Source organism: Sylvia atricapilla, chromosome 4 (assembly GCF_009819655.1).
Source record: "Sylvia atricapilla isolate bSylAtr1 chromosome 4, bSylAtr1.pri, whole genome shotgun sequence".
NCBI classification, from domain to species: domain Eukaryota; kingdom Metazoa; phylum Chordata; class Aves; order Passeriformes; family Sylviidae; genus Sylvia; species Sylvia atricapilla.
In genome coordinates, this window is record NC_089143.1 from 70,407,144 (window position 1) to 70,432,400 (window position 25,257).

The window sequence follows — 25,257 nt, forward strand, 5'->3', positions numbered from 1 at the left end:
ACTGGCATTTTACCTGTAAAAACACATTTGAGAATGTAACACTTGTGAGCCGAAAGTAAATATTTCAAATTTTCAGAGCCATAGGGATGGAGGAAGTGTTTTTCTCCACTTTAAAAAAAAAAAAAAAGCCCCAAGTACAATTTCCAGTTGCAGTGTGTTTGAAATGCACGACCTTCACTTGCACTAATGTTATTGTGGTGAAATGAATAAGAAATAGGCAGTGCCCTCAATAAGCAGAGGTTTGTTGATGAGGGATGGTGACCCAGGTAACATTTTGCTTCCTTTCTGTCCCATGGGAAGGCTGCAGGGAGCGTGGGTGCCAGCCAGGCAGGGAGCAGCGGGGCAGCAGCACCCTTGGAGCCCATCCCCACAGCCTCCTCCAACCAGCCTGCCCTCCATCCTGAGGAGGAGGAACTCTTTGCCGACTCTCAGCCCAAGGTGAGACCGCAGGAGCACAGCCCACACCTGCTGACTGGGGTGGGGATCTTCAACAACCGAATCCTCGGCTTCTCTCTGGGTTCCAGACTGTGTCCAAAACCTTGGCCTGGCTTGCCAGCCCATTTGTCTCATCGGCATCCCTGAGGCCATGATGCCATGTTGCTCTTACTGTCCTTGCCACGTCCAAATATCCCAGGTGGACAGCAGTAGGCTGCCACAGGAAACTTTCCCCCCAGCACATTTTGTCAGCTATCTTGTGACAGATGCTTCCAGCATTTTAAGAGGATGTTTTGTTCCTTTTTTTTTTCCTTTTTGAGTCCTTTTGAGTTCTGTGAGGCTGTGCCGATCACATTGAGGATTTTTGCACTGGTGTCTAGCAACACAAGCTGTATGAGCAGCTCCTTTTATTTAAAAGGGAGCTGATGTCTCTGACCAGCACTTGTTGAACCCCTTGCTTCAGTTTGAAGCTGGATATTGCTGTGAGTGCAAACCTTTCTCAGCCTCAGTTCTCAGAGTTTAATTGTTAATCCCTTAGGTACTGGAGTAAGTGTTGGATTTAAGTGAGGCATAAGCCTTCCATGAACAATTTGGACAGCTCATGGCTCCAGTGGAGTGTGAATTTGAGGAGTAGAGCTGTGCAGATGAGCCAGGCTGTCGATGTGCGCTTCCTTCCACGTTTGTGCGTTTCCTTCCAGAACTCGCATCCCCCTGCTAAGAGGCGGGTCCCAGAATGGTTTGGAACCTCGGCAGCAAGAGCTGGACCTGTAACCCAGACCAAGAAGTGCAAAACAGAAACCAGAAAAGGGATTTTCAGTTGAATACGGAATTCAAAATGATTTGGTTTTTAATCTTCTTTCCCACCACCATGAGCATTATCTGCAGAGACTGTTGTTTCACGGGGGCTTTAATAGCCTCTGCTCTACTCCGCATTATTCCTGCTGCTGCCTCTTCTCTTGCTCAAGCAGCACGTTTAGGACTTTTTCACTGTGTGAAAGGGGACGTTAATAAAACGCTTTCAATCAAGAAGCGCTCTGTGTGCGGGCTGTGCGGCGGGCGCTGAGGGGCCGGGCCGCGTTGCCATGGCGCCGGGCGGGCCGTTTCCGGGGCGGGCCGCGCGGGGGCTGCCGGGAGCGGCATGGCTCGCTAGGCGGCGGCGGCGCGCGGGTGAGCGGGGCCCGCCGTGAGGGGCCGGGGGCAGGGATCGGGATAGGGACAGGGACAGGAGCGGAGACGGCGACGTGGGAGCGGCTTCCCCGCTCTGTGCGCGGCTATAGAGGCGGCAAGGCGCCGGCATCCTCCGGCCGGTGGTTTCCGGTCGCCCGCCCGCCGCGCTGCCACTTTGTTCCGTCCCGCCCGTGGCCGTGAGGTCCCTCGTTAACCTGGTAGCCGGCTTTCCTACCTTGCTATGACCGTGAAGGCTGGTTCGGCATTCCCATTCACGCTCCTTAAGGTTCCGGTAGTACACTGACACCTTTACTCTGTTATTTAAGTCCGTATTCGGACTTAAGAAATAAACTGCTCTCCAGGGATGTGGTCACAGCACCAATGCTGACACACGTCAGGGAGCGTTTGGACAAGACTCCCAGGCCCAGAGCGGGATCCTTGGCCTGTCCCGTGTAGGGCTAAGAGTTGGACTCAGTGGTGGGACCCTATGGGCCCCATCGAACTCAGTATATTCCGGGATAAACAGGTACTTCTGCTCCTAAATAATGTAGTGAAGCCGACACCGTTTTCTCGCCTTTTCCCTGTGGCAGAATCATGGACCCCAGCTTGCTGAGGGAGCGGGAGCTGTTCAAAAAGCGAGCCCTCTCCACGCCGGCCGTAGAGAAACGCCCAGCACTCTCCTCGGACTCCTCTGCTTCCAAAAAGAAGAAGGCCAAAGTAGAACAAGGGGGCTCCTCCAGCTCAAAACAAAACACAGGTGGGTGGAAGTCTCCTGTCCAGCAGCTGCTTGGTGTTTCCCACTGTTTGCCTTTGAGCTGTGGTTTGTTAATGTGAATAACGCTGTATCTGTGAGTGTTGCTGGTGGCTGTTGTCGTTCTTTCTCTTAAGTGACCACTTTTGTTAAGAAAGTCACTTGCACAATGTGAAAAACCCATTCTCTGCTGAGCATATGTGTTAAGCCTCATCTCATGGCTTGTTTGCTGTTGCAAGAATCACTATTGCCAGAACGATTCATGTGAAGCTGTGCTTTGGTTTGAGGATTTCGGTGTTGGCTGGACAGGCAGTAGCAGTTGTGTCATTCATTTTCTCTGTGTTTGGCTTGTTGGATAGGGCCTGGAGCAATCTGGCCTAGTGGAAGGTGTCCCCATGGCAGGGGGTTAGAACTGGATGGTCTTTAGGCTCCCTTGCAGCCCAAACTGTTCCATGATTCTGTGATTATTTCTGGCAAGAGAGTACCCGAAACATTTGGGTAACTGTAAGTGGAAGGGTATTCATACATGAGATGGATTTTTGCAAGGTGCACCTTGTCTGGCTTGCATGTTGTAATTAGCAGTTGTCCTTGTTTTACCTGGGAGCTAAGCTTTGCTCATGAGCACCAGGCATTCCAGAGGTTTCTGCCTGTTTTACTGAGGAGCTGTGGCATTTCCCTGGGATGCTGGCAGTGATAGTGCATCTCTCAGTATCAAATAAACAGTTAAAGCAGCACCAGGAACAGTGGGAGTGTGTGGAAAGTGGAGCACCGGGGACAGGATTTGCTCCAAAAAGTAGTGGCAGTTCTCAAGTGCACTCTAAAGGTCAGATCAAATGCCAGGAGTTACCAAACCACAGAATAGCCTGTTGTGCAAACTAAGTCCATGCTCATATTTTGAATAATACCACCTGTGGCTCTCTCCTAAACTCCAAAAGGAACAATAGAGCTAAAAACAACAGAGAGAAACGTCAGGGAGTTTGGGAAGGGTAAAGCATCTTCTGTCCCGGGGGAAGAGTCTGGAATTTGGGTATGTGTCTGCAGCTTCTCAGGCACCAAATAAAGTATCAGCCAGGCATTCTAAAATAAATCAAGGGAGGCCAGGTTTCCATCCATCCCTTTTTCACACTCTCCAAATAAAACAAAATTCTACGTGGAATATCCTAAGCTGCGTCACTGGGGTGAGCGGGATTTGCTGGGAGGAAGAGATGGGAGTCAGGAAGAGGGCAGAGGGTACGAATGTGAGTCTGCTCTGGAGGATTTGAGCAGATAAAGAAGGTTCCATTTTGTTTCTGTGGTTTTGTTGGGCTGAGGGTTTAAGTGCTTTTGTTGCTGTCAGACAATTCACTTACACAAACAGGGACCCAGGGTGGCTCTGAGGAAATAAACTTGGTCTTTTATGCTGCTGGCTACATTCCAGGCAGTACCAGAAAGGTTCCGGGGTTTCTCCAACTCTTTTATGCCGCAGAGTCAAAATCCATTGCCTCAAAACCCACTTTTTGTTTCACCTGCCAAATTGGCAGGTGCCTGTCAGGATGTGTGGGTGTCATATATGGGGAGGTGAAATAAAAACTTGATGTTGAGGAATCCCTGTCCCACTTCCCCAGATAAACCAAAGCTACGGTGGTCAGCCCTAGTTTTTGTTGTGCAGTGGTCACAGAGCTGATAAATGGGGTCCCAGTGTTTGTGTGTTGGCTCTGAGAGTGCCTGGGTGTGTAGTTCCCACAGGTCCTCCCTCACTCTGTGATTCTGTGACTCAGAGAACCTGCCCTTGTCACTTTTTGGGGGAGGAGAGGTATGGAGACCATGCTAATCTTCAGATGACTGCACAGCTACATCTGGCCTGACTGTGACATTTGGCTCCACAGCAATTGCTATACAGACATTACTATCATTATTTCAAATCATTATTTCACCAGAGTATTTGAAAAAATTCAAAACTAGTTTCCTTAGTTCAGAATAGGAACTGGAAAATAAATGAAATGGATCAAATCTGTTTGTTTCGTTTTATTAATCAGTAGTAAATTGTGGCTGTGGTCTTTGTCTTAAGACCTTTGTCTCAGTGGTCTCCACCGACGGTAGTCAAGAGCCGAAATCTTCAGGGGCTGTTTTGTGGGAAAGAATCATCCTGAGTCTTCTCTGGTACTGTGCAAGGGGACACTTTTGTCTTGTGTTCCTTGTGCCCACGCCCATTCCCCTTTGCAGACCTGTGATACAAAGCTGGGATGAGTCCCAAGGTTTGTCATTCCATGTGCTTCTTGGGAAGGCAATGCCAAAGCAGCAGGGGCTGGCATGTTGCACACACACTGCCCTCTTGTGTGCAGCCATGATGGGCATTTTTTGGGATTGCTGCAAGTGTCCAGAGCATTTGCTTTTAGGAAAGAGACATTAATTAATTCAGTGCATCTTGATGGCTGCTCTGGCCTCTTGAGCAGGACTTGGCCATCTGATGCTGTACTTGGGGCTTCCATCAGCTGTGCTTTTCATTTTGAGCTTGAAGCATTCTCTGCATGGAGGCTGGTCCAAACTTCACTGTAAGAAGCGTGTCTGAGATGAATGGTTGTGAGGATTTGTGACTGCAGGAGGGAGTTTGCTTCTCCGGGTGAATCACTGGACTAGCTGTGCTAGTTCATAGTGCCCTGGGTGTCTTGTGACTCCATCTCACCAACCAGGAGCAGCACATGTCAATTAGTAAGTCTTCCACTGTGTCCAGATCTTCTGGAGCTTAGTTATGCTCAGCTTGAGAGAGGGACTTGATATATATATATATATATATATATAAAAAGAGATCATTATAGCTACTGGCCATAGCACAAAGGTTTTTGGGATATGGATGGACTGTGACATCACTAATGGCTGTGGCCATTTGTGACAGGAAAGTTTTCTGGGGTTAATAGAGTTAAACAACTTGTCCTACTTGTAGCTTTGCTCAGGGACATTTCTGTGTGGGTTCAGGAGTGTGAAGGACTTGGACACCATTATTACAGTTGTCATTTGTAACTGCAAAACTTGAATGGTTTTAGAGATCAAACACAACACAGCTACAGAGGACTGGTGAACCAGAGGTGTGAGAGTTCTGTGGTCAGGAAGGGGCGAGTGTGAACTCTGGGATGTGTCAGCAGGCAGATGAAGTCAGGTGAGATTCTCTTGTGCAAAGTGAAGCTGCCCTCTCTAGCACAGGGCTGATCCTGGTGTGGCCTGTTGTGGGCACCTGGAAGCCGCCCATGGGCTGGGTGACATCCCCCTCTTCGATGTGGGAGGCCTGTGGCTCATCTCCCTGCATTCCTGCAAGAACTCCATCAGTTCCGGTTTGGCTTTGAAAGTTTGGGATAGGGATGATAGATCCAGCGCGTCCTACTCCCTGTGGTATTATGGTTGCCACTGAAGCAGTATCCTTGGAGCAGAGAATTACCCCTGTTCATTTCCAGCAGGATTTTTGGAAAGGGTCAGATATTCTGAAGGTAATGGGTTATGCAGGTCTCAACACCGAGAAATTGTTGGCCAGTAAGGGGAGAGCAGTTCCCTGGAACTGGAGAAGTGGGGGAAGAAAGGGTCAAACTACCCTTAGGAGGACTAGAAAAGACCATTCTAGGAACCCATTTCTTGTTGACTTAGTTTTCCTCCCACCACTCTCTCCTCTAAAAGCAAGAAACCCATAATAAAAAGTGCTGCCAAAGGCTAGAATTCACCCAGTCGTCTCCTGCCTGTAGGGTCTCTTGCTCTTCAACCCTTCTCTCCCAACTTTTTTCCTACCCTTGTCTGTCTGTCCTGTCACTGTGTGTTTGACTCGGTGGGACAACACTGCTGTCTTTGCACTGAATGTGATCAGACTGTTGAACATCTTTGTAAGTGTTTTCTTCAGTTAAGCAACACAGTTTTATGCACGCTAGGCAACATTTGTTTGGTCAAGTAGACAAAATCCTATGCTCGTCACTCAATATAAACAGCAAAAGTTCATCTAAAAACAAAAATCTTTTTCCCTCCCATAACACTGCATTAGATTGTCTTTCTGCTAAGCACTTGGAAAGCCTTTGCCAATTATTCCAGCTCACATCCAAAGATGAAATTGCAACTGTGGATATTCAAGTTCAAAAGAAAAAAGCACATGACTTGCTCATTTGTAAGGTACAAGAGGCTTCATTCGAGGTGTCAAACCAAGTTCTCCAAGTGCAGGGGCTCCATGCTTCCTACACCACCTCTGTTTCACACTTCCTGAAGCTGTTCATCATTGCTCTGACGGGATTGGGCTCGTTCTCCAAGTCCTTCACGGTTTTGTTTTTCACGCAGCAGCAACAGTCCAGCAGTTCGTACAGGAAAGCCAACACCACCAGAGAAACTACAGTGAAGATGAATATGATCAGGATAACAAAGCAGGCAGTGTTCCAATTGTCATGGAAAGGGTAAATTTTTTGCACTTGGAAGCCCAGATACTGGGAAATGGATGTAGTAGTCTCATTCCAGTGAGTGCTGTTAAGTGTTGCCATTCTTGAAGAGCTCTGAGTGTGCTCAGTAACTGATTTGGGAGCTGAAACACAAAAGGAAAGCTGTTGAGGACTCTGTCAGTCAAGAACATGCTGTGATATTTATCACGAATTGGAACTACTTAAACTCAGACTAAGTGCTCAAAGTTTCTACAAACATGGATTGTTGCATACTCGTTTTGCTCATCAAAATATCAAACTCCAGTTGCATAAGTTTGTAATATGACCAGAACATTATTTTGCCAGTGTCTGGTTCATGCAGGCATCATGTGGTGTAAGTTATGCAGGAATGAGAGAGCTTTGCTTCTTTATTTCAATTATATCCACAAACAAAGCTTACAGACTAGATTTTTGAGGTGTACAGTGGTTTCAACCACCTGTTAATTGTCAGTCTTGAGGCTGCCGCTTGCATGGTGTGATAGGCCTTATTATTTTGGAATTTCTTGTTAGCACAGACTCGCTCACCTGCAAAACTCTCTTGACTTCAGGAGGGCAGATTTCCTGACCTGCACATACCCCTACTCTTCCACTACTGAGTAGTTTGTGCTGGAAAGACTTGGCTGCCCAGATGGCACTGAGAGTGTTTAAAATCTTGTTTCTGGTGCCATATCCATTGGAGTGGATAACAAGAAAACCCCAACCCTTTCTGAGGAGTTCTTATTTCTTATTTTCAACTCTGCCTAGCCCTGGCCCCAGCGCTGTCTATTGGCACCCAGCAGAGGAAGAGACTGCTCTGTGATGTGGGGGGAGATGAAGCAACAAGTTGGCTTCAGCAAATCTGCCTTTGCTCTATAGTCTAATATAATAAAACTTGTCCAAGGAGCTACAGTAACTTCTGGTTGTCTGCTGTGGCTGTAGGACGTCATAATAACCTTTGAATCTCTCAGGCAACTTAAAACTGGGTGTGGGAGGAGGAAATCAAGTCAGATCTCCATATTTCCTTGAGGAAATAGCAATGAGCTTTTAGGTGGAACATGGTAGTGATGGTGTCTACTAAAGCAGTCTGAGCACCTGTCCTTATTTCTGTGAAATTGCTAAAGAAAAAGATATAGTGAAAACCAGGATTATGCTGCCAAACCAGCTTGTGGTCTATGTCTTATTTTTATTGTTCAAACATTATACATTTTGTTCTTTATCCTTCTGTCTTCAAGAGATTTAAATCGAAATGAAAGAGCTTTGTGGTTGGGAAGGTCCCTGGCATTAGTGTTCCATACAGACATTTACTGGAGCTGTTGCAGTACTTACTGTTTCCTCTGTTAAATCTGTAACTGAGTACATGAATTGGTAATTGAATATACAAAGTATGACTGAGATGGATGGGAGTAATTAAATGATTAGTGGTTTTTTTTTTTTTCCTTAAACAAAAGTTTACAGAGCAAATCCAAGCTAAAAATACTCCTGGGCTTGAGTCAGGTCCTGGTTTCAGGAGAATGGCTTGATTTGGTCACAATCTGGGAAGGAAACTCAGCCAACCTGTTATGGGGCTAAAAGTCATGAAGGGTTTTGAAGTGTTGGCTTGAAGGCTTATTTTAAAATAATCCATGAGAGAAAGAGAGAGGGGGAAGCTGAATAAAAGGATTTGGAGTCCCCTTTGAGGAGTAATTAAAATAAGCATGATTTAATTGTGTATTTTAAAGGGCAAGAGGATACCTTTGGGAAAGAAAGGAGTTCTATTTTGAACTTTGAAAACAGATTTCTAAGACTGAGGGTTTTGTTGGAATCTTACATGTAAGTTTGCTCACTCTAAACAGCAGGCATAAAACCAGACTGTTTCTGTGATGTAAAATTTAGTAATTTTATGGATTTTTTTTCATTTATATTGCTCAAAGTGGTCAAAATCTGGGGCCGCTTGAGGAGCCTGTCATGCGTACGTCGTGTAACCGGCACCCTTTGCCAGCACAGCCCTCTGCCAAGGCAGTAGCTCTGTTCCCAAGAGGAGAGGAGTATTGGGCATGGCATGGCCAGGCAGGAGCCGTGCTGGCAGCACCCAGCAGTGCAGCAGCCATTCTCTTCCCTCTCCACAGGCTCCATCAGGGCAGCCATTCCCTCCCCACTCCACAGCCAGCCCCTTCCCACTCCGCAGGCTCCATCAGAGCAGCGGTTTGCACAGTGGAGAGATGTTTGTCTTTATGCCAGGAGGTGGAATTTAATGCTCCTTGAGGAGGAGGAGGATGATCTCCTTAGATTTGAATGAGGTGAGGCAGATAAAGATCAGCTACTCTTTGCTGTAATTATTAAAATGCAAGGCTGAAGTAGCTGCTGCCAACTGTTCAGAATTAAAACAGCACTAATGAGGTTAGTGTCCTTGAAAGCTGTCAAAATGGGCTGGTTTCCTGCAGTTTTACTTATTTTGTAACGGCACAGTTCAGATTCGTATCATCAGCTAGTCTGATTTGCAATCAAGTCAGCAATTGTATGTATCCAAAATGCAGTGAGTTAAATATTTAATGAACTGGTTCCTCTAATATCTGCCCTAGGTTTTAATTTAAAAGCATTAGCATCTTTGGGCACTGCAGAGGAGCAGCTTTATTTGAAATCATATTCATGGAGTAGAGGGAAATGACTGGCAGAAAATCCTTTTAATGTAGCACTGAGGAAGTCCTGTTTAAGAAAGCACTGAGCAGACATCTCGGGGTAAAAGCATTTACAAATCTCAGGTGCATTCTAACTCGGCTGTTTGCCTTGTATCGATGGCTGCTCCAGTATTTCCAAAGATAACAGCAGGCAGTGGGATTTTCTCCCTACCCTGCTGTATACCACATTTCTAGAACAGGTTTCTCTTCCACGCACACAGATCTCTTTTAGGCAGCCTCATTTACAGAATACCCCCTGGGAGGCAACATTTCTCACATTTCGGCTGGAGCCGTCTTTGTTTTAAGGAAAACCCTTTCGCTGTCATTTCTGTGAAAACACATAGGAATCAATCACGAGGAATGTGAGGCTGCAGGAAACCAGCCACCTCCCCTGTAAGGATGAAATCCATTTTGTTTACTGAATCTTGGCTTGTTGTGTTAGCTTTGCTGTAAGATGGAGTGGTCATCAATTTTCCATTAGTGCACAGATGGTGAAAGTGCTTGTCTGATCGTGCAAGACAAGCTCCTCCGCGTTCAGCAGGATAAACCCAGCTCAGCCTAGAGAAAAATAATTCTGATTCCAAGAAGCTTTTACAGGTTTTCACCTTACAGGCATATTTTCTTTCAGTAATCAAGATAAACCTCAGAGAATGTTATAAAATGATACACACCTACCTCTTGTGCGAAAGGATGCTGAGAGAGCGCCGTTCTGGTCCCTTTTTTTAGTGCAGCCTATGGCACAGCTAAGATGGAGCTTTCCTTCCATTGGCCAGAGCACAATGCTGCTGACAACTTCCTTTGTGCTCATTTGCATCGAGCCCTCAACCTCAGGAGTAAATCATTCATAAATACGACTCTTGCTGTCTGGAATAAGAAGCAAACCCCTCCCTTTCTTGTGTTTCGGGAGGGGATGAGCTCCGTAGGAGAGGAGTGTGCATTGGCCATGACCCTGCTCTGCTTTGTGCTGGAATCAGCCATCAAACCATGATGTTTGAAGTGTTAATATCTGCAGATTTCCAGCCTCACCGTGTGATTAGATTCTCTCGTCATGAGCTGTAGCAGGCTGCAACCAGGCAGATTAAACAAGATAATCTTCCTGGTTCAATTGACAGAACAAAAACATGATAAGTCGTCTTTTACTGTTTGTTGTACCTCTAAATTTATTTTGACCTCTCATTACATCTGTGATTTTTCTATTCATTTATAAGATGTCATAGACATTAAAAGTGATCCTAGAAGGGAGCCCTGTAGGGGAAAATCCCTATAGGCCACATCTTCAGGGGAGCTGGCTTTTGATTTTCCTCCTTTCACCGTCTTAATTTATTTACCAGAATAAAATATTCTTCTCTAGCTGGAGTTAAACTGATTCTTCTATGTTAATTTTAGAATTGTTGTGCTGTGTAAAGCCTCTAAGACAGTGTCATGTAACAGCTTCATGATTCTGTTCTTTCTCTTGCTTCACTGATTTTTCCACAAAAATAATAGGAGCTCTGTATCTCTGAGATAGCTGTTGTCCTGTCAGACGTGCTTAGAAATCACCAGAGGATTAAACAATCCCCATGGTGACAAAGAGCCGATGTTCTTTTTCTGGAGTAGCTGAAATTCCAAAAAACTGTTGCCATTAGGTTTGAGCAGTGTTATGCTGGTAATGAGCCTGTGGCTTGTGATTGTGGTTTGTGGATATTTGTGTTTAATGTGCTGTGCTAAGAGCTGATGTTAATGAAATGGTCATTATCAACCTTGCAAGAATTTTGAAGCAAAATTACAGCCAACCTCATGATAAAGACAACTAGAGCTGACAACAGAGGGGGTTCTGAGTTGTTCCAGTTGTGCAACACACCAGGCTGAATTGGTTTGCATTTGTATGAGTCTGTTTAATAAATTCTCCACTAGAGCTACTTCAAACAATAATTAAAAAAAAAAAAAAAATCACAGCCTTCCTGTACCTGCTGTGTAACCACTGAGTACCTTTTGGGAAGAAGAGAAGCTTTCTGCCCCCATCTCAGCAGCAGGAAGGTATTGGTGGAACAAATGCAATGCATTACTTCAGTGTGAATTGATTTAGTGTAAATGATCATGGGATGTTAAGCCACCAAATTAAATGTGTTTGCTTGGGGCAGTAGCTCTGCAGTCACTTGATGCTTTCTTAACTTTTTATTTGTGATGTTCTGCTGAGAAATGTTCCAGAGCTGTGTCCTCTGAGTCTCTGGGTCTGGATCAAGGTGCGTGCAAGGACTCACCTGAGGGTGGCTGCTTCTGCCACTCCTATTTCTGTCCCTAGCTGTCATTTCAAAAGCTGCTGGAAGTAGAGTGAGAACGTGATGGAGCTCAGAGCCAACAGGAAGGTATAGAAGCATTCTCTAATTATTTGTTTTCTTTCCTTGTAGATCACAGCAATGGATCATTTAACTTGAAAGCTCTTTCAGGAGGCTCTGGCTACAAGTTTGGAGTCCTTGCTAAAATAGTGAATTATATGAAGGTATGGTGTTTTGGTGTAAAATAATACTGTTTTAAAATACTACAGTCCTTTCTTGTCCTGTGGTAACTGGAAAATGCTGAATGTTTCAACCTCTGAAATTCTTGTACTGCAAGAGTGAGAATTTCAAGAAACTGCTTGTTAAATTCAGAGTGCTGTCTCTAAATGAAATTGTCAGCATATTGTTCCGTAACTGAAATCCTAATTATGCTGTGTCACTTTGAACCAAGATAATGGGGTTTATTTGCAGGAATTTCAAGATGCTGTCAGGTTTGGGGATTCATGGGCTATTGATCCAGATGAAGTGTAATTTGGTGCCCATCTTAGTTAGTTTTTGGTGATAAGTGAGTACAGAACTGTAATAGATCCTGTTTGCTTTTCCAGACCCGGCACCAGCGTGGTGATACACATCCATTAACCCTGGAAGAGATACTGGATGAAACACAGCACTTAGATATTGGACTCAAACAGAAACAATGGTTAATGAGCGAGGTAAAGAACACACGTGCAGATTTTCATTAAAGAATTCTGATAAACCTGAATTATACACATTTATTAAGTTATTAAATATGTAATCCCTCCTTCAAGAAACTATTAAGTCGGACTGTAACATTCTTTGCTGCCAGCACTAATACTCTGGGGAACTGAAGCCTCTGCTCTGGCAGTGCTGGTTGTGAGGGAAGCTTGGCTTCTCTGAAGTCTTTTGAAAGGTAGCTCCAGGTTTCTTCCATAATGAACCAGAATATCAAAATGGAACGGAAGAGCTCCTCCCAAGAAGTGTATATAAAATTATCACTGAGCTTTTGCCAGATGAGAAAAGGTAAACAAATACCCTGCAGCACCAAAATTGGATCCCTTCTCTGCTAGAGGTGCTCTGTGTTGTGGTGAATTATGCCTAGGCTGGTGGACCTAGGATCCAAGGATTTGAAATCCGTTTAAACTCAAACCTCCAGCCTGGCAGCTGTAATATGTGGCTCATGTGCTCAAAAGCACACCAGAAAAAAAGTAGTAAGTGTCTGCACTGTTTCAAGGTTTGAAGTTTCTGTCCCTGTTACAGGCTCTAGTCAACAATCCGAAAATAGAAGTCGTGGATGGGAAGTATGCTTTCAAACCCAAGTACAACTTGAAAGACAAAAAGGCTCTGCTCAGACTCTTGGACAAGCATGACCAGCGAGGGCTGGGAGGAATCCTTCTGGAAGACATTGAGGAGGGGCTGCCCAATGCACAGAAAGCCATAAAGGTGAGGAACAACATGTCAGCAGTTCAGCTGGTTCACATCTGAGAGGGAAGAGAGACACTAAGGCAGAGTTTTCTCATGAGTTGTTTCTGTTCTTTTGATAACTCAGAAGCTGTTGCAGCAGATAAAATATTGTGGCCTTTTCTGTATTTCGTACTTTATGTTCAGATTTGCCCTGATGTCTCAGCACAGCTCTCAGAGCTCTTTCTCACAAAAGGCTCATGATCTTCTATATTCCGGTTGTAGGCATTTAGTTCTGCTTTCACACCCTGACCTCTGTCCTCTGAATCTCATTTTTGATTTACTAGTGTACTCATGTACACTCATGTACTTGTGTTTTGCAGCTTCTCCAGTTTGTTGTTGCTTTTTGTAGCACAAGCTCTGGCTATGTTGGAGACCTTCAGCTTGGAAATGAAGTGATTTTGAGTTGTTCTTTTGCATTTGTTTTTGAGGCTTTAGGGGACCAGATCATCTTTGTTAATCGCCCTGATAAGAAGAAAATTCTTTTCTACAATGACAAGAGCTGTCACTTTGCTGTGGATGAAGGTAGGTGTTGTTTCACACCGGTTTCCATGGCAGTTGATCTGAGTTCATCTTAAGCACCTCTGTGTATAAGCAGTCTTCAGGTAGAGCAGTCTTTTAAGGTGGTAATGAAATATTAGGTGTGTCCAGATGTGAGGGGAATGTTTATAATAACATGAGGTTAGCGAGACCAGCAAGTGAGAGCAGTGTTAGTATCCTCTGCCTTATGGTGGGTACACTGGAACATGGCAGCAGGAATCCAAGAGTTTTCTTCAAGAGCACCGGGACAGAAGAGACTGAAAACCACCTCACTGCGAGTAAAAGGGCTTCTAACATTTTGCTTCTTCAGGGGAACTCAAAACAACCCAAAGGAATGATTTGCGGATGAAAGATTTTTGTTGGGTTTTTTCCAGTCTATTAACACTGTGACTGCAGCAAGAAGCCATAAATGGAACAGAAGGAGGAAGCACAGAGTGATGAGATGTGAGCAAAATTCTTGAGAAGGGGTTGGTTACAACTGAGAGGAGAGCACAGATCTGGGGCAGTGCTGCTGCCTGGGGCTGGAGTGGCTTTGGGGCTTCATAGTTCACTGTGTTTGCTGTGTCACAAGTAGTGGTAAAATCCTCTGGTGCCATTTTATGCACAGAAATTAATTACAGAAATTGGTGTATGTTCCAGTGACAACATTAATGCCAACATCAGGTGTCTGTAAATGCAGAAAGGGGAAGGCAGTCTGTGTCAGAAGATCTTATTTTGAATGACTCAACGACACTGAACTCTTTCTTTTGTCAATGTATTGTTCTTTTAACATGACATTTAAAGCCATTGCATCACACAGCATCACATTATGTATGGTAAAAAAAAGAGTTTTGATACAAATTTGAACTGCTCTACTTAAAAGGACCACAGGAAGATGCATAAAGATCTTTCTTTCTTTGCATGCCTCCAAGGGAATCTTTATTTATGATAGAATTTAGCAATTGAAGATATATATCATTAACGGTTTGTTATGTACTGAGAGTACACACATGTAATCTCAGTAATAATAGCTGTGTTTCACAAAGGTGATTAAGTAGAGGTAACATCTATAGCATTTAAAAATATGAAAATATTTCAAAAGGTTGAAGTGAATTCTTTTTAAACAATGATTTCTGTCATTTCTTGGTAGCGACAGTGAAACTATATGCAAAATGCAGAATGGATTCACTGGGAAATTGCTGATTTCCAAATGTTTAGGAGTTTACCATGGACCCTGTCCTTCTGTTAAGGTAGTGCCTCTTTAGTCCATCAGCCCACAGTTTTTGGGGGTCTGAACATGGCCAAAACATTTAGAAATCAGTGCTCTTGCAGTAACTTTCGAGACAGAGCTTTTAACTTTTAGCCACTGGTTATATTATAGTCGTGTTTCTAAATGAATGTTTGTTCTTGTGCAATTTTTTCCAGATAGCAGGAACCCAACCATACTAAAAGAGTTATCAGAGGGAAGCTTGTTGCTATTAGCTTATAATAACTCCAGGATTAACTGTGAAATTTCATTACCCATTTTGTTAAGATGTAGACAGAGGCGTCAGGCAGCCAGGATAAATCCTAGGCTCTTCTTACCCAAGACATGTTGTAGCACACCCGTGATTGCTCGGGAGCAAGCAGTGCAAGAGGGAGGAAGAGGCTAAAAACATATTGCTCTTAGGGGGAGGAAGAGGTTAAAAAAATCCTTTAAAGCGCCTGGCCTCCTGCTGAAGGAAGGCATTTAAGCCTGCAGTGTGCGTCCTGAGGGGATCCAGTGTGCAGTGTTTGTAGTTCAAGGTGGCTCTGCTTCCTTTTATCCGCAGGTGGCAGCAGCTTCCCATCGGAGCCAGAAGTGATGTTTTGTTGTTGCTCTGTTCCTGCTGGTTTTGGTTTTCCTTTTGATGCTTTGTTCTGAGAGGAGGCAAGAATATTTTCTCTTTTGTGGCTGTTGTGATCCACCTTCGTATTGCCACGGTGCTGGAAACATCCCTGAGTAGGTTCACTCACTGCAGCTGGAGCTGCAGTCCTTTTTTCCGACCATGTTATTCTGTGACGAAGGAAACCCATCCTTCCCGAGCAGCTTTGTTTTAGGATTCTTTCCAGAGCAGCAGAAGGGTGTCTGTTACGGAGTCACTGGCAGAATTGTCTGTGCACAGGATGAGTTATGACACGTCTCTGCCTTAGCAATGCTCCTGCAGCTCATTATCTCCGGCAACGTTAAAATGAAGTTTTTAAAAGACTGCAAAATAAGCCTTGAAGTGTTGGCAGACTCTTTGATCTAGCAGCTGATGACAGTTCAAAATATGTTTCTAGTTTAATGTTTATCCTCAGAAATAAGGTCTCTGTGCTCCTTAGTGCACAGTGCTGCCGTATGACATCCCAGTTCAGAACGTGTTGGCTGAGGTTGATAGCCTTGAAAAGTCGAGTGTCCTCTCTCACTGCTGCCTGAGCTCCATCAGCAGAGGAAGAGGAGCTGCCTGGAGTGGTGGGAGGACCTGCTTTCTGGCAGTGCCTGCCTCTGCCCTTGAGGGCTGAACAAGCTTTTTTTTCTTCCCCCTGTGAAAATAAATCCCAATGTATCGCAGCAACGGAGCGATGCCTATATATCGTGATCTCAAGGGTACTGGAGAAGGTTTTAGCAGTAAGGAACGGCTTTTGTTCTTCCTTTTATGTGATTAGCTGAGGAAGGTTCAGATTGCATGTGTTCCTTCTGGACTTCCTGGCTAATTAATCTACTGTCAGTGGTGTGGAGCTGAAAGTGTTTATAAAAGCAGGGCCAGATTTCAGGTGCTTCAGCCAAGTCAAACGCTGCCTTTTTGTGCTAGGGCGAAGCACTTTGCATGTGAACAAGGCTTTCACCCCTGTGCTGAATGCTGAAAGGCCAGTTTGATTGCCTAACTGCTAGAGATGGTATCTTTCTCAGCTGAATGCACCATAGGAAGTATTTTCTTGCTAAAAAATTCGCATACATAATTATTTTTAAATTCTTCCTAAGCCTTTGAAGGGCTTTAGAGAATGGCCAAAGCTTCTTAAATTTAACACTGTAAAAACTGCTTGGAATCAGTGCTTATTTACGGTTGTGGTGGTCCAGAGGCAGCACAGATTTAGTTAGCATTAAGCACCTTTTCCTTCTGGTATAAATCTAGTGCTATGTTCCCTGAGACTTTTAGGACTGTTGTTTCTTCTTTCTACACTGTTATTGTCTGCTTTTGTCCTTTGCTCAGCTTTTGGCTTGGCTCACTGAAGATTTTTAAGCTGTTTTTAATCTCTGGCAGATTTTATTATCTGTGTGATGTATCAGTTTATCTCCACAACCATCTCAACCTTTCTGCAAGACCAGGTGAGGCAATCAGAAGTGCTGGATAAGCCTCTCCAAAGTCACCAGGCAGTCATTTACCCATGACTTCATTCCCCAAATGTAAGCGTTTATAGAAAGGAAGTGTGTTAGAGTACAATCACTCAGGTATGTCAGTGCAAATTGTTTTCATCTATGAGGCACCTCGTGATGCTGTAAAATCAAGGTAACTGTGCATCCTTACCCCTTGGGTATTTCAGAGAGAGAAAGTGTCTGCAAAATCTTTGTTAGCTGCCCTCTGCTTAGCTCTATGTTGGTTCCTGCTGGTCAGGGCTCATTGTTTTGAGTCTGTGCACGCAGGCTTTGTGTTGCTGGAGGTGTCAGCAAACATCTAAACTGGCTTTTCAGCCAGCTCCTGATCTCATTTTCTCCTCTCAGTACTCAAAAGACCAGAATTTAGCTCTCTGGAGGAGCAAGGAAGTAGCCTGTGAGTAGTGCTGATTCTGTACAGTTTCTGAGTTTAAATGTTTTAGTGATCAGTTTGCAAGATACTGTGTATCGGATTTTTTCATGACTTGCCTCAGTACTGGGATCACAGCTTTCTGCCTCTTCTCAGGAAGATCTGCGTTGGAATCAGGACTTGAAAGCTCTGTGGAAAATGCAAATCTCTCTCAGGGTTCAAAGCACCTGCATGGCTTTGACCAGAAACTCTTGGGAAATTTCTCCCCTAGGGATTTTTTCTGGGCTCTGTCTTGTTAAAGCAGCCTAAGCTGTGCAGAGATTGCCAGCTTGCCTGAGTGCACCCTGCTGCAGTCAGGTGAAGCCTTGCTGTCTTTTTATCCTCCTGTAGCCATTTCACTTTTATTCTGGCTGACGTATGAAATAATTTAGTGGCTCTGAGAGAAGAGTCTCGCACCTTTTCTCTGCTGTGATGGTGTCAAGATCACCAGCAGTGAACAGGACTCAGAGAAGGAAAACTGAATGTGCTCTGTAATCATAATGGCTCCAGGCACCACAGGAATGCATACATCCCAACCTATTCTCTGTGGCTGACTGGAGCAGGCCAGCATGTGGGGAGCTTCCTGCTCCAGCCAGCACTGCACTCCTTGTGCCCTGTCCACAGAGAAAAGAAAGACCTTGTGAAATACGGATCTGGGATGTTGAAGCCTTCCCTAGGAGCTGCCTTCTGCCACTGTTGTCTGCACTTTAGACACACGGCACAAAGGCCAGGGTGACAGCATTTCCAATTCTTCTCAAGGAAACCGAGAAAAATCTTTCCCTATGTCAGGTCAGGGGTGTATTTTTTGAGGTGCAGAAGTACCACAGCTACAAATGCAAAGGGTTGTTTCCTGAGAGCTGTAGTTATTGCCACCTTTTCCCGCAGGTTCTCATATTTCAGAGAGTATGTCACAGTAATTCAGAGAGTGTATTCCCAAGGTCTAAACTTTCCCTGGCTGATAGGGGCATAGTCCTTGGAGACTTAAAAACCTGACAGGTAATGTGTAAATGGTTCAGTGCCAGCCATCCAGCTGCTCTCTTTCTTCAGACCTTGCATTTAGCCCAGTGTCTGGTGTTACACCAAGTCAGTTTTGTGATGAGATGATGGATTGATCTCCTTTTCTTTTTAGATGACACACTAAGTGCAGACAACTCTTATGCACTGAAGGGTGGCAGCTCCCTGTGCTTCTCCACCTTTCTCCTGTACTTTTAGTTCCATACCAGTCCTTCAATATGGAGTGTTTTCATGTTGTTGTGACTCCCTCTTTCCTGGGTAGTGAAGTATTTTAAAGCCCTACATGGAGCTCGAGCATGGGGAGAAGATTCTTTTGCAATTACTGCAATCAAAGCAGTAGTGCTGAAAGCAGCCTGATTTATGGAGGAGTTTTTAAATGGAGTTGCAGAATATGATACAGTGATTCTGGTGGGGCAAATTAGTGGATTAAATTATCTTTATGTAAAGTCCATTCTAGCTTTGCATTTTGGGCCTTGGTGCCTGTTCCATTTGAATCTCTTGGCCAAGTTTAAGAGGTGGATGGGAAGCTGGAGTGATGTTATAACCATGGCACTACAAGAAATGCAGAGCACTGTAGTTAGGTATTAACTGTGATCTGCACTTCTGTGCATGCTGGTCCCTGAAGAGCTGACCATTTGTTTTCTAGTGTTTAATTTTTCACTTCTGTTCCCCAGAAGAATGTAGACTGGTTTAACCTTAAGCACCTATCCTCAGCTTTCCTTTTTTTTTTTGCACCAGGGTGTATTTGTCCATATATCCTGAACTCTAAAGAGTAGAAGCACATTAGCTTGCAACAAGGTATTATAAATAAGAGGGCAAACCTTCTCCACTTGCTGCAGCAGCAATAGGTGAGAGATGATCTGTGATAGCAGGCACCACCAGTTATGCTGAAACCCTGGAATCCCCCTCAGAATGGATGAGCAGATGGAGAATGCCTTGGCTACAGTGTCAGTCCTTGGATTAAGGGATATGCACACAATCCCAGGGTGCTGGATAGCCTCTGTGAGAAACAGGCTGTGAGCTATCTCCCTGTAACCAAAAGTAGTGTTCTGGCAGGTTTGCTTCTCTTCAGAACCACTGCATTACCAAAAATGAATATTGGTCTTCACTGGTGAAATTCCTTTTCTTTGTTTCCTGGAAAGCTGGGACGGTCTCTTACTTTGGCAACAGGAAGAAGAGAAACACCTGAGACTATGCATGTATTTGCATAGAAAAACAAGGTGCCTTAGGTAGGGAATTGTTCCAGGTGCAGGAGCTGGATTGGTTTTGTACACTTCCATCTGATTGCAGCGTGCCCAGAGCCAGGGTATCTGTGGTGAATGGGCACTGGAAGGTCTCATGCCCTGCTGCAACAGGACAGATCCTTCGGTATGCAGAGGTTGTGGTTGTTTTGACAACTGTATACTAAATTTATCTGGAAATAAAGGGAAAAGTTTAGTCTTGCCTTGCTATGTGTGCCTCGTGTTTTATTTATAGTTTGTTAGCCAGACCTGCTGACAGGATGTATCTTAACTCCCTGCCTGGGGAATGAAGGGAGGTAGGATTGTACCAGCCGCTGCCTGGAGAAGGCATTCCAGAGGCTCTGTGAAACTTTACGTGAGGTAGAAAGTGTGCAGGCAGATGGCAGCTGCTCTAATTAAGACTTACTGTCTCTGTCTGTTTTCCTGCTGCTGTGGTTTTTAAGGTGTCTCTCTTCTTTTTAACACCAGAGGAATTTTAGTACTTTGTTATCTGTATAGCACGGTATATGGATCATATTGCAGTGATAAGCTCAGAGCCACTGAAGTAAACATCTTGAACCTTCAGTAAATGAGACAATGGGATGACAAGTCTCCCAAGTCAGTGGCAGCTGAAGATGTGTAAATTAAGTTGCCATTTATGGTTAGTGATTGCCCTTCATCAGGATCTATGAAACTCATTCACTGCCTACACAGCTTTAGAGATTCCAAGCAAAAAGAGACTCCTACAGCAAATAAACATGAAAATCATGGGTTGCCTCTGGATGCTGATGCTCGAGTGCGATTTAGCTTGAGGGTGTTTTGTTGTTGTGGGTTGGAATTTCATCTTTTCGGGTTTTGGGTGGTTTTGGCAGTGCAGCAGCATTTGGAGCGGGTAAAGGCTGTGCTGAGTGCCTGCTGGCTGTGACAGACTGACGTGCCAGAATGTTTCAGTGTCTGGAATCAAGTCTCTCTCCTTCCCTTCTGGTGGGGTCTTTGCCCAGGGTTTGCTTACTGGGATATATAAAACCGAGTTTGTCATTTCAGAATTCCAGAAGCTGTGGAGGAGCATTCCCGTGGATTCTATGGATGAGGAGAAGATAGAGGAGTATCTGAAACGACAGGGTATTTCATCCATGCAAGAAACTGGACCAAAGAAAATAGTAAGAGATACCAGTTATAGATCTTCCTAGGAAATCCCCCCTTCCAGATCCTGCAGTGTTAATTCCAAAACATGTTGGTGAGCCTGTACACGGCTTTGTGGAGCTTGGGGAAGTGTGACCAGTGTTAAAAACTGGAAAAACCAAGTGCTGCAGTCAGAGATTTTTATGACTCGTTAGAGCCAATTAATCCGAGCAGCATCAAAAGAGGGCAAATGCCAGGAATCCCCTTGAGCTCCAGAGTGGAAGATTCTGCTTGAAGCTGTACGATACATCCAGAGTGGTAGTATTTTGGGAGGAAGGGGCGGGGAGTGTTTAACTTCTCTGCTAAACAGCTTTGAAATCCTGACAGGATTGTGGATAGAACTATGGGCCACATACCTGCTTCTGTAGCTGCACGGGATGGTTTGGAACCTGCACTTAAAAATGCCAGTTTTACAACTGTGCCTGGGATACTGTGGCTCTGCTCTTTCCCTAGGATCATCTCCCTGCCTGGATTGGAACTGGACGCTGTTGCTTCTCCAGGAGCCAGCACTTCCCTTCCCTGCTTACCCCTGTTTCTGGCAAAGCTCATCTTTCGCAGCAGTGGTGACCAGCACGGTGTCACACATCAGGTCAGATGTCACAGATCTTCTGACTCCTGTTTGTTTCTTCTTGCAGGCTCCCATTCAGAGGAGGAAGAAACCTGCTTCTCAGAAGAAACGCCGGTTTAAGACTCACAACGACCACTTGGTTGGAGTATTAAAGGATTACTCTGATGTGGTTCCTGGCAAGCAGTGAGCAGTTGAATTCTGGAGCAAACGCGTGGTTCTAGAGGGGCTTTCTGCTGCTGGGGCTCGGTGTCTGCTCACAGGAGGACTGAGTGTATATAAAATGTGATGTGTTTCCCCCACCCCAGCAACTACCGAGGTGAAACAGGTCAGTTTAAGAGCAAGTATGAGCTACTAAATGTAGAGGTTAATTTAATTAGCTAATGGGAAACGTGTCTTTGAGTAAGAGGTTCTCACTAGTTGCCTGTTGGCATAGGGTGATAAATGGTGCTCAGCATGTAATGCAGGAATTCCTGCTCAGTGCTTAACTCTGCTTTTACATTGCTTAATGGGTATTTACCTGGAATTACTTACAAGGGGCTTTCTAGTGGGATTGAATTCAGCATTTGTTTTACCTATTTCAGGAATACCTTTTCCTAAAATCACTGCAGGCAAAGTTTCTCTCACAGTCAAATTACACCCACGGTTTGTGTGCTTCTTCCTTGCTGTGGGACTGAGCTTTACTGAAAGGCAGTGATATCTGAGACTCAAACTCAGAAAACCCCCTCTCCTGAAATCCCAGCAGGCTGTGGGATGGGATGCAGCCAGAGCTTCCTAATGTTAATTAGAAATTACCCTTGGCGATGTCTCCTTACTATTGTGGGTACAAGTGTGTTGCACCTTCTGCTCTGTGCACAGGAGGGAAATAAAACGACAGTGTAATACTGAAGTGTTTTTTTTCTTTTAAGTAATAAATTTACAATGCAGGTTTCCAGTGTTGCTTCCTTAAAAAATGAGAGAATGGGCAACTTTTGTACTTGTTGCGTTTTCCTTTTCATGAAGGTGAAGGAATCTTTGCTATATTTTTATCCTCTCAGTGACTTACTGTTCTAGGCTAATGCTGTCGTCTTTTTAATGATGGCTGGGGAGAGGGGAGGAACCACCTTAAATGCAAGCTCCCTGTTCGATGCCTGATGTTCTGTGCAGCACAGCCGTACATGGAATGTGGCCAAATCGTGTCCTCTTGATAACTTATTTTGATGTTCCAAACCAGAGTCGGTCAATGCTGATCCTGTTTTCACGGCACTGCAGGAGAGGAGCTGTTTCTCTGCTCTTCCAGGGTTAGGATCAAAGATAAAAGAGGTGCCTGCAGCTCCCCACCGATGGCAGATTGCTGCTGCCTGAGCGCAGGCTGTTGTCTTGCTTCATGCAGCCGGGGTCGGAGCAGAGGCCGTCGGATGTGGACACGTGAGCAGATGAAGAATGAGGCTTTGTTGCTGTGGCACTGAACAAGTTCTGTCAGCTTGGGGAAATATGCTTCTGTAAGTGCAGCATTTATCCTCCTGGTTTTAAAGGCTGCTCTTCTGAGAAACAGGCAGTGCTTCCAGCGTTGCACATGTCAGCTCTGTTTAAGGAGCTGCCAAATGCCATTAGCAGGTTTCCTCTATTATTTTTTTATATATATATGTATATTTCATGCTTTGTAGATATAGATATATATATATAGATATATAGATATTAAAAAGCATGCTGCTCCAGATGGTTTTAAAGCTCTTTTTCATTCCTGTATCTTCCAGGTCAGCACAAACAATTCCTCTTGGCACCTTTTAGTTCTCCATTACAGTTCTGCTTTAAGTACCTACAGCACACTTGCAAAACTGTTCACCTCTCTTCTGCCATCTTCACTCATACAAAAAAAGGTTCCCTTCCATCTGCTGTATCTTCAGTCAAGAGCAGTGATTTTTGCTGGTGGTGCTTGGGCAACGGCAGAGCTCTGGGTTGCCTCTCGTGCCTTTGGGGAATATCATGGAGTAACTTCCCAGTTATCTTACATCACACTGCCCTTTCTCTATGAACCAAAGCTGGCTGTAAGGTAGGCTACCTGCTTTGTTTCTCTGCTCAAGTGATTAGGATAATAGAGTCTGAGTCTAAAGAAAATGCCTCCAGCTACTTTGAAAGATGAAAAATATGCTAGGTCAAAAAACAGGAGAGCAGAAGAGGGAAAGTGACTGTGAGCTCTGTGTGTTGCACCAGCCTTGTGCACCTTCCTTCTTCAAAGGAACAAAAGGGTCCAGGTGGTGTCCAGTTGGAAAAACTGAATTAGATGCTTTGCCTCACTGGTGGATGTGTTCTCCTCTGCAATAGTAGCAGAAAGAGCATAAGTAAGTTTTGCAGCTTGTTATGGTAAAATCTAAAAAACAGCTGATGGGGAGCACACGTTGGCCTGTTAGTGGTGTCATGGACTGTAGACAAGCAGTGGTGAAGAAAACAAGTTCAGACAATAAGCACAGAATTGTAGAACTCCAAACTGATTTGGGTTGGAAGGGACCTTAAAGCCCATCCCATTTCAACCCCCTGCCATGGGCAGGGATGTCTTCCACTAGACCAGGTTGCTCAAAACCCACTCCAGCCCAGCCTTGGACACTTCAGGGATGGGGCAACCACAGCTGTGGGTAATCTGTGCCAAGGCTACAGCACCCTCACAGGAAAGACTTTATTCCATATCTCTAAGCTAAATTTCCCCTCTTCCAGTTTGTACCCATTCCCCCTTGTCCTGTCACTACAGTTTCTGGTGAAGAGTCCCTCTCTGGCTTCTTTGTAGGCCCCTCCAGATACTGGAGGGGGCTGTGAGGTCTCTATACAACCTCCTCTTCTCCAGGGTTAACAGACCAAATTTTCTAAGTCTGTCAAAAAGAAGAGGAGCATGAGCTCTTCTCTTTTGTGTAGACCTCAGAAGTTGGATTTTGTTTCCCAAAGTTGTTCCCACTGCTCCTTTTTTTTCCCAAGACCTCTCAAAAATCGAATGGTGGAACTAGAAAACATCTCCGACTATATGAGCGTGAGTCTGTTTGCTGAAACCATTTTAGTGCCATTCTAGTCCACTTCAGTCTCTTCACAGCATTATATCCTGATCAGGCTTTTTGCTGAAGGTCAGCTGTTAAAAACGCAAACCTCCTTCATATTCCTCCAGGATGTTCTCCTGTGTTCTTTATCTAGCAGAATGACTCTCCCAGTGGCCAAAACCACCATGCCCTCAGCTTGCTTACATTAGCAAAGCCATTCTTCCCTCAGACTGGCATTGCAAAGGGCTGCTGAGAGGCATCCTACTCTGTCCTGGCAGCCCTGGGCCATTATCACATTTTTCTTCTCCTTCCCTGCAAGCATCTGCTGCAAACCAGGAATATGAGGGCACTTGGGCTGAGAACATAGGATAGAATATTTCAGATGGAAGTGGTCTGTGGCAGGCACCTTGGTCTCATGCATTTCAGGAAGGTTCTTTGGCAAACCCATCTCAGTGCCCTGCCTCTTCCCCTCTCCTGAGGCTCCTGTCCAGCAAGGACATTGTTCCCTCAGCTCCAGGATTTGGTGGGTTCATCCTGATGCGGTTTTCCTTTTTTAAGGGACAAGTTGAGTAGCCCGGGAGTGTCACACACCTAAACATGGATCTCTACTAACTAACTTCTCTCTTAAAAGTTGCTCTAACTGAAGAGCTAAGTCCTCCTCCATTATGATGATCATTCTGGAAGGGGATGGAAAACAGCAGGATTGTGTATGGTTGAATGAGAAAACTGACATAAGGCGATGTGTACAAGAGCTAATCTATAATTCATCCTGACCATTCCAGGCTTTTAGGAAGCGGAGGAGAGCGAGGCGAGGGAGCCCTGGGAAGGGCTGTGG

General features: G+C 44.8%; 3 protein-coding genes across 4 annotated transcripts in view; 2 read left to right on the top strand and 1 right to left on the bottom strand.

Annotated features, from left to right (window-relative positions):
- The window catches only part of WRN (WRN RecQ like helicase), a 29,539-nt gene extending 28,075 nt beyond the window's left edge, over positions 1-1,464 (top strand). Inside the window, exons 36-37 of the mRNA XM_066318339.1 lie at positions 301-438; positions 1,134-1,464. Of these exons, the coding sequence (XP_066174436.1) occupies positions 301-438; positions 1,134-1,256 (261 nt within the window). The 3' untranslated portion in view covers positions 1,257-1,464. The remainder of the gene's footprint in view (positions 1-300; positions 439-1,133) is intronic.
- Positions 308-22,346, top strand: GTF2E2 (general transcription factor IIE subunit 2). 2 transcript variants are annotated; one of them, XM_066318334.1, is made up of 8 exons: positions 308-438; positions 2,193-2,359; positions 11,792-11,883; positions 12,265-12,372; positions 12,938-13,120; positions 13,570-13,663; positions 20,718-20,833; positions 21,491-22,346. In XM_066318334.1, the coding sequence occupies exons 2-8, from the start codon at positions 2,197-2,199 to the stop codon at positions 21,608-21,610; spliced, it is 876 nt and encodes a 291-aa protein (XP_066174431.1). In that variant the 5' UTR covers positions 308-438; positions 2,193-2,196; the 3' UTR covers positions 21,611-22,346. The 2 variants fall into 2 exon arrangements, with proteins under 2 accessions (XP_066174431.1, XP_066174430.1); XM_066318333.1 differs by lacking the exon at positions 308-438 and adding an exon at positions 1,552-1,602.
- Positions 6,053-6,849, bottom strand: SMIM18 (small integral membrane protein 18). The gene has a single exon (XM_066318338.1). The coding sequence runs from the start codon at positions 6,832-6,834 to the stop codon at positions 6,538-6,540; it is 297 nt and encodes a 98-aa protein (XP_066174435.1). The 5' UTR covers positions 6,835-6,849; the 3' UTR covers positions 6,053-6,537.
- Positions 22,347-25,257: the final 2,911 nt, after the last annotated feature.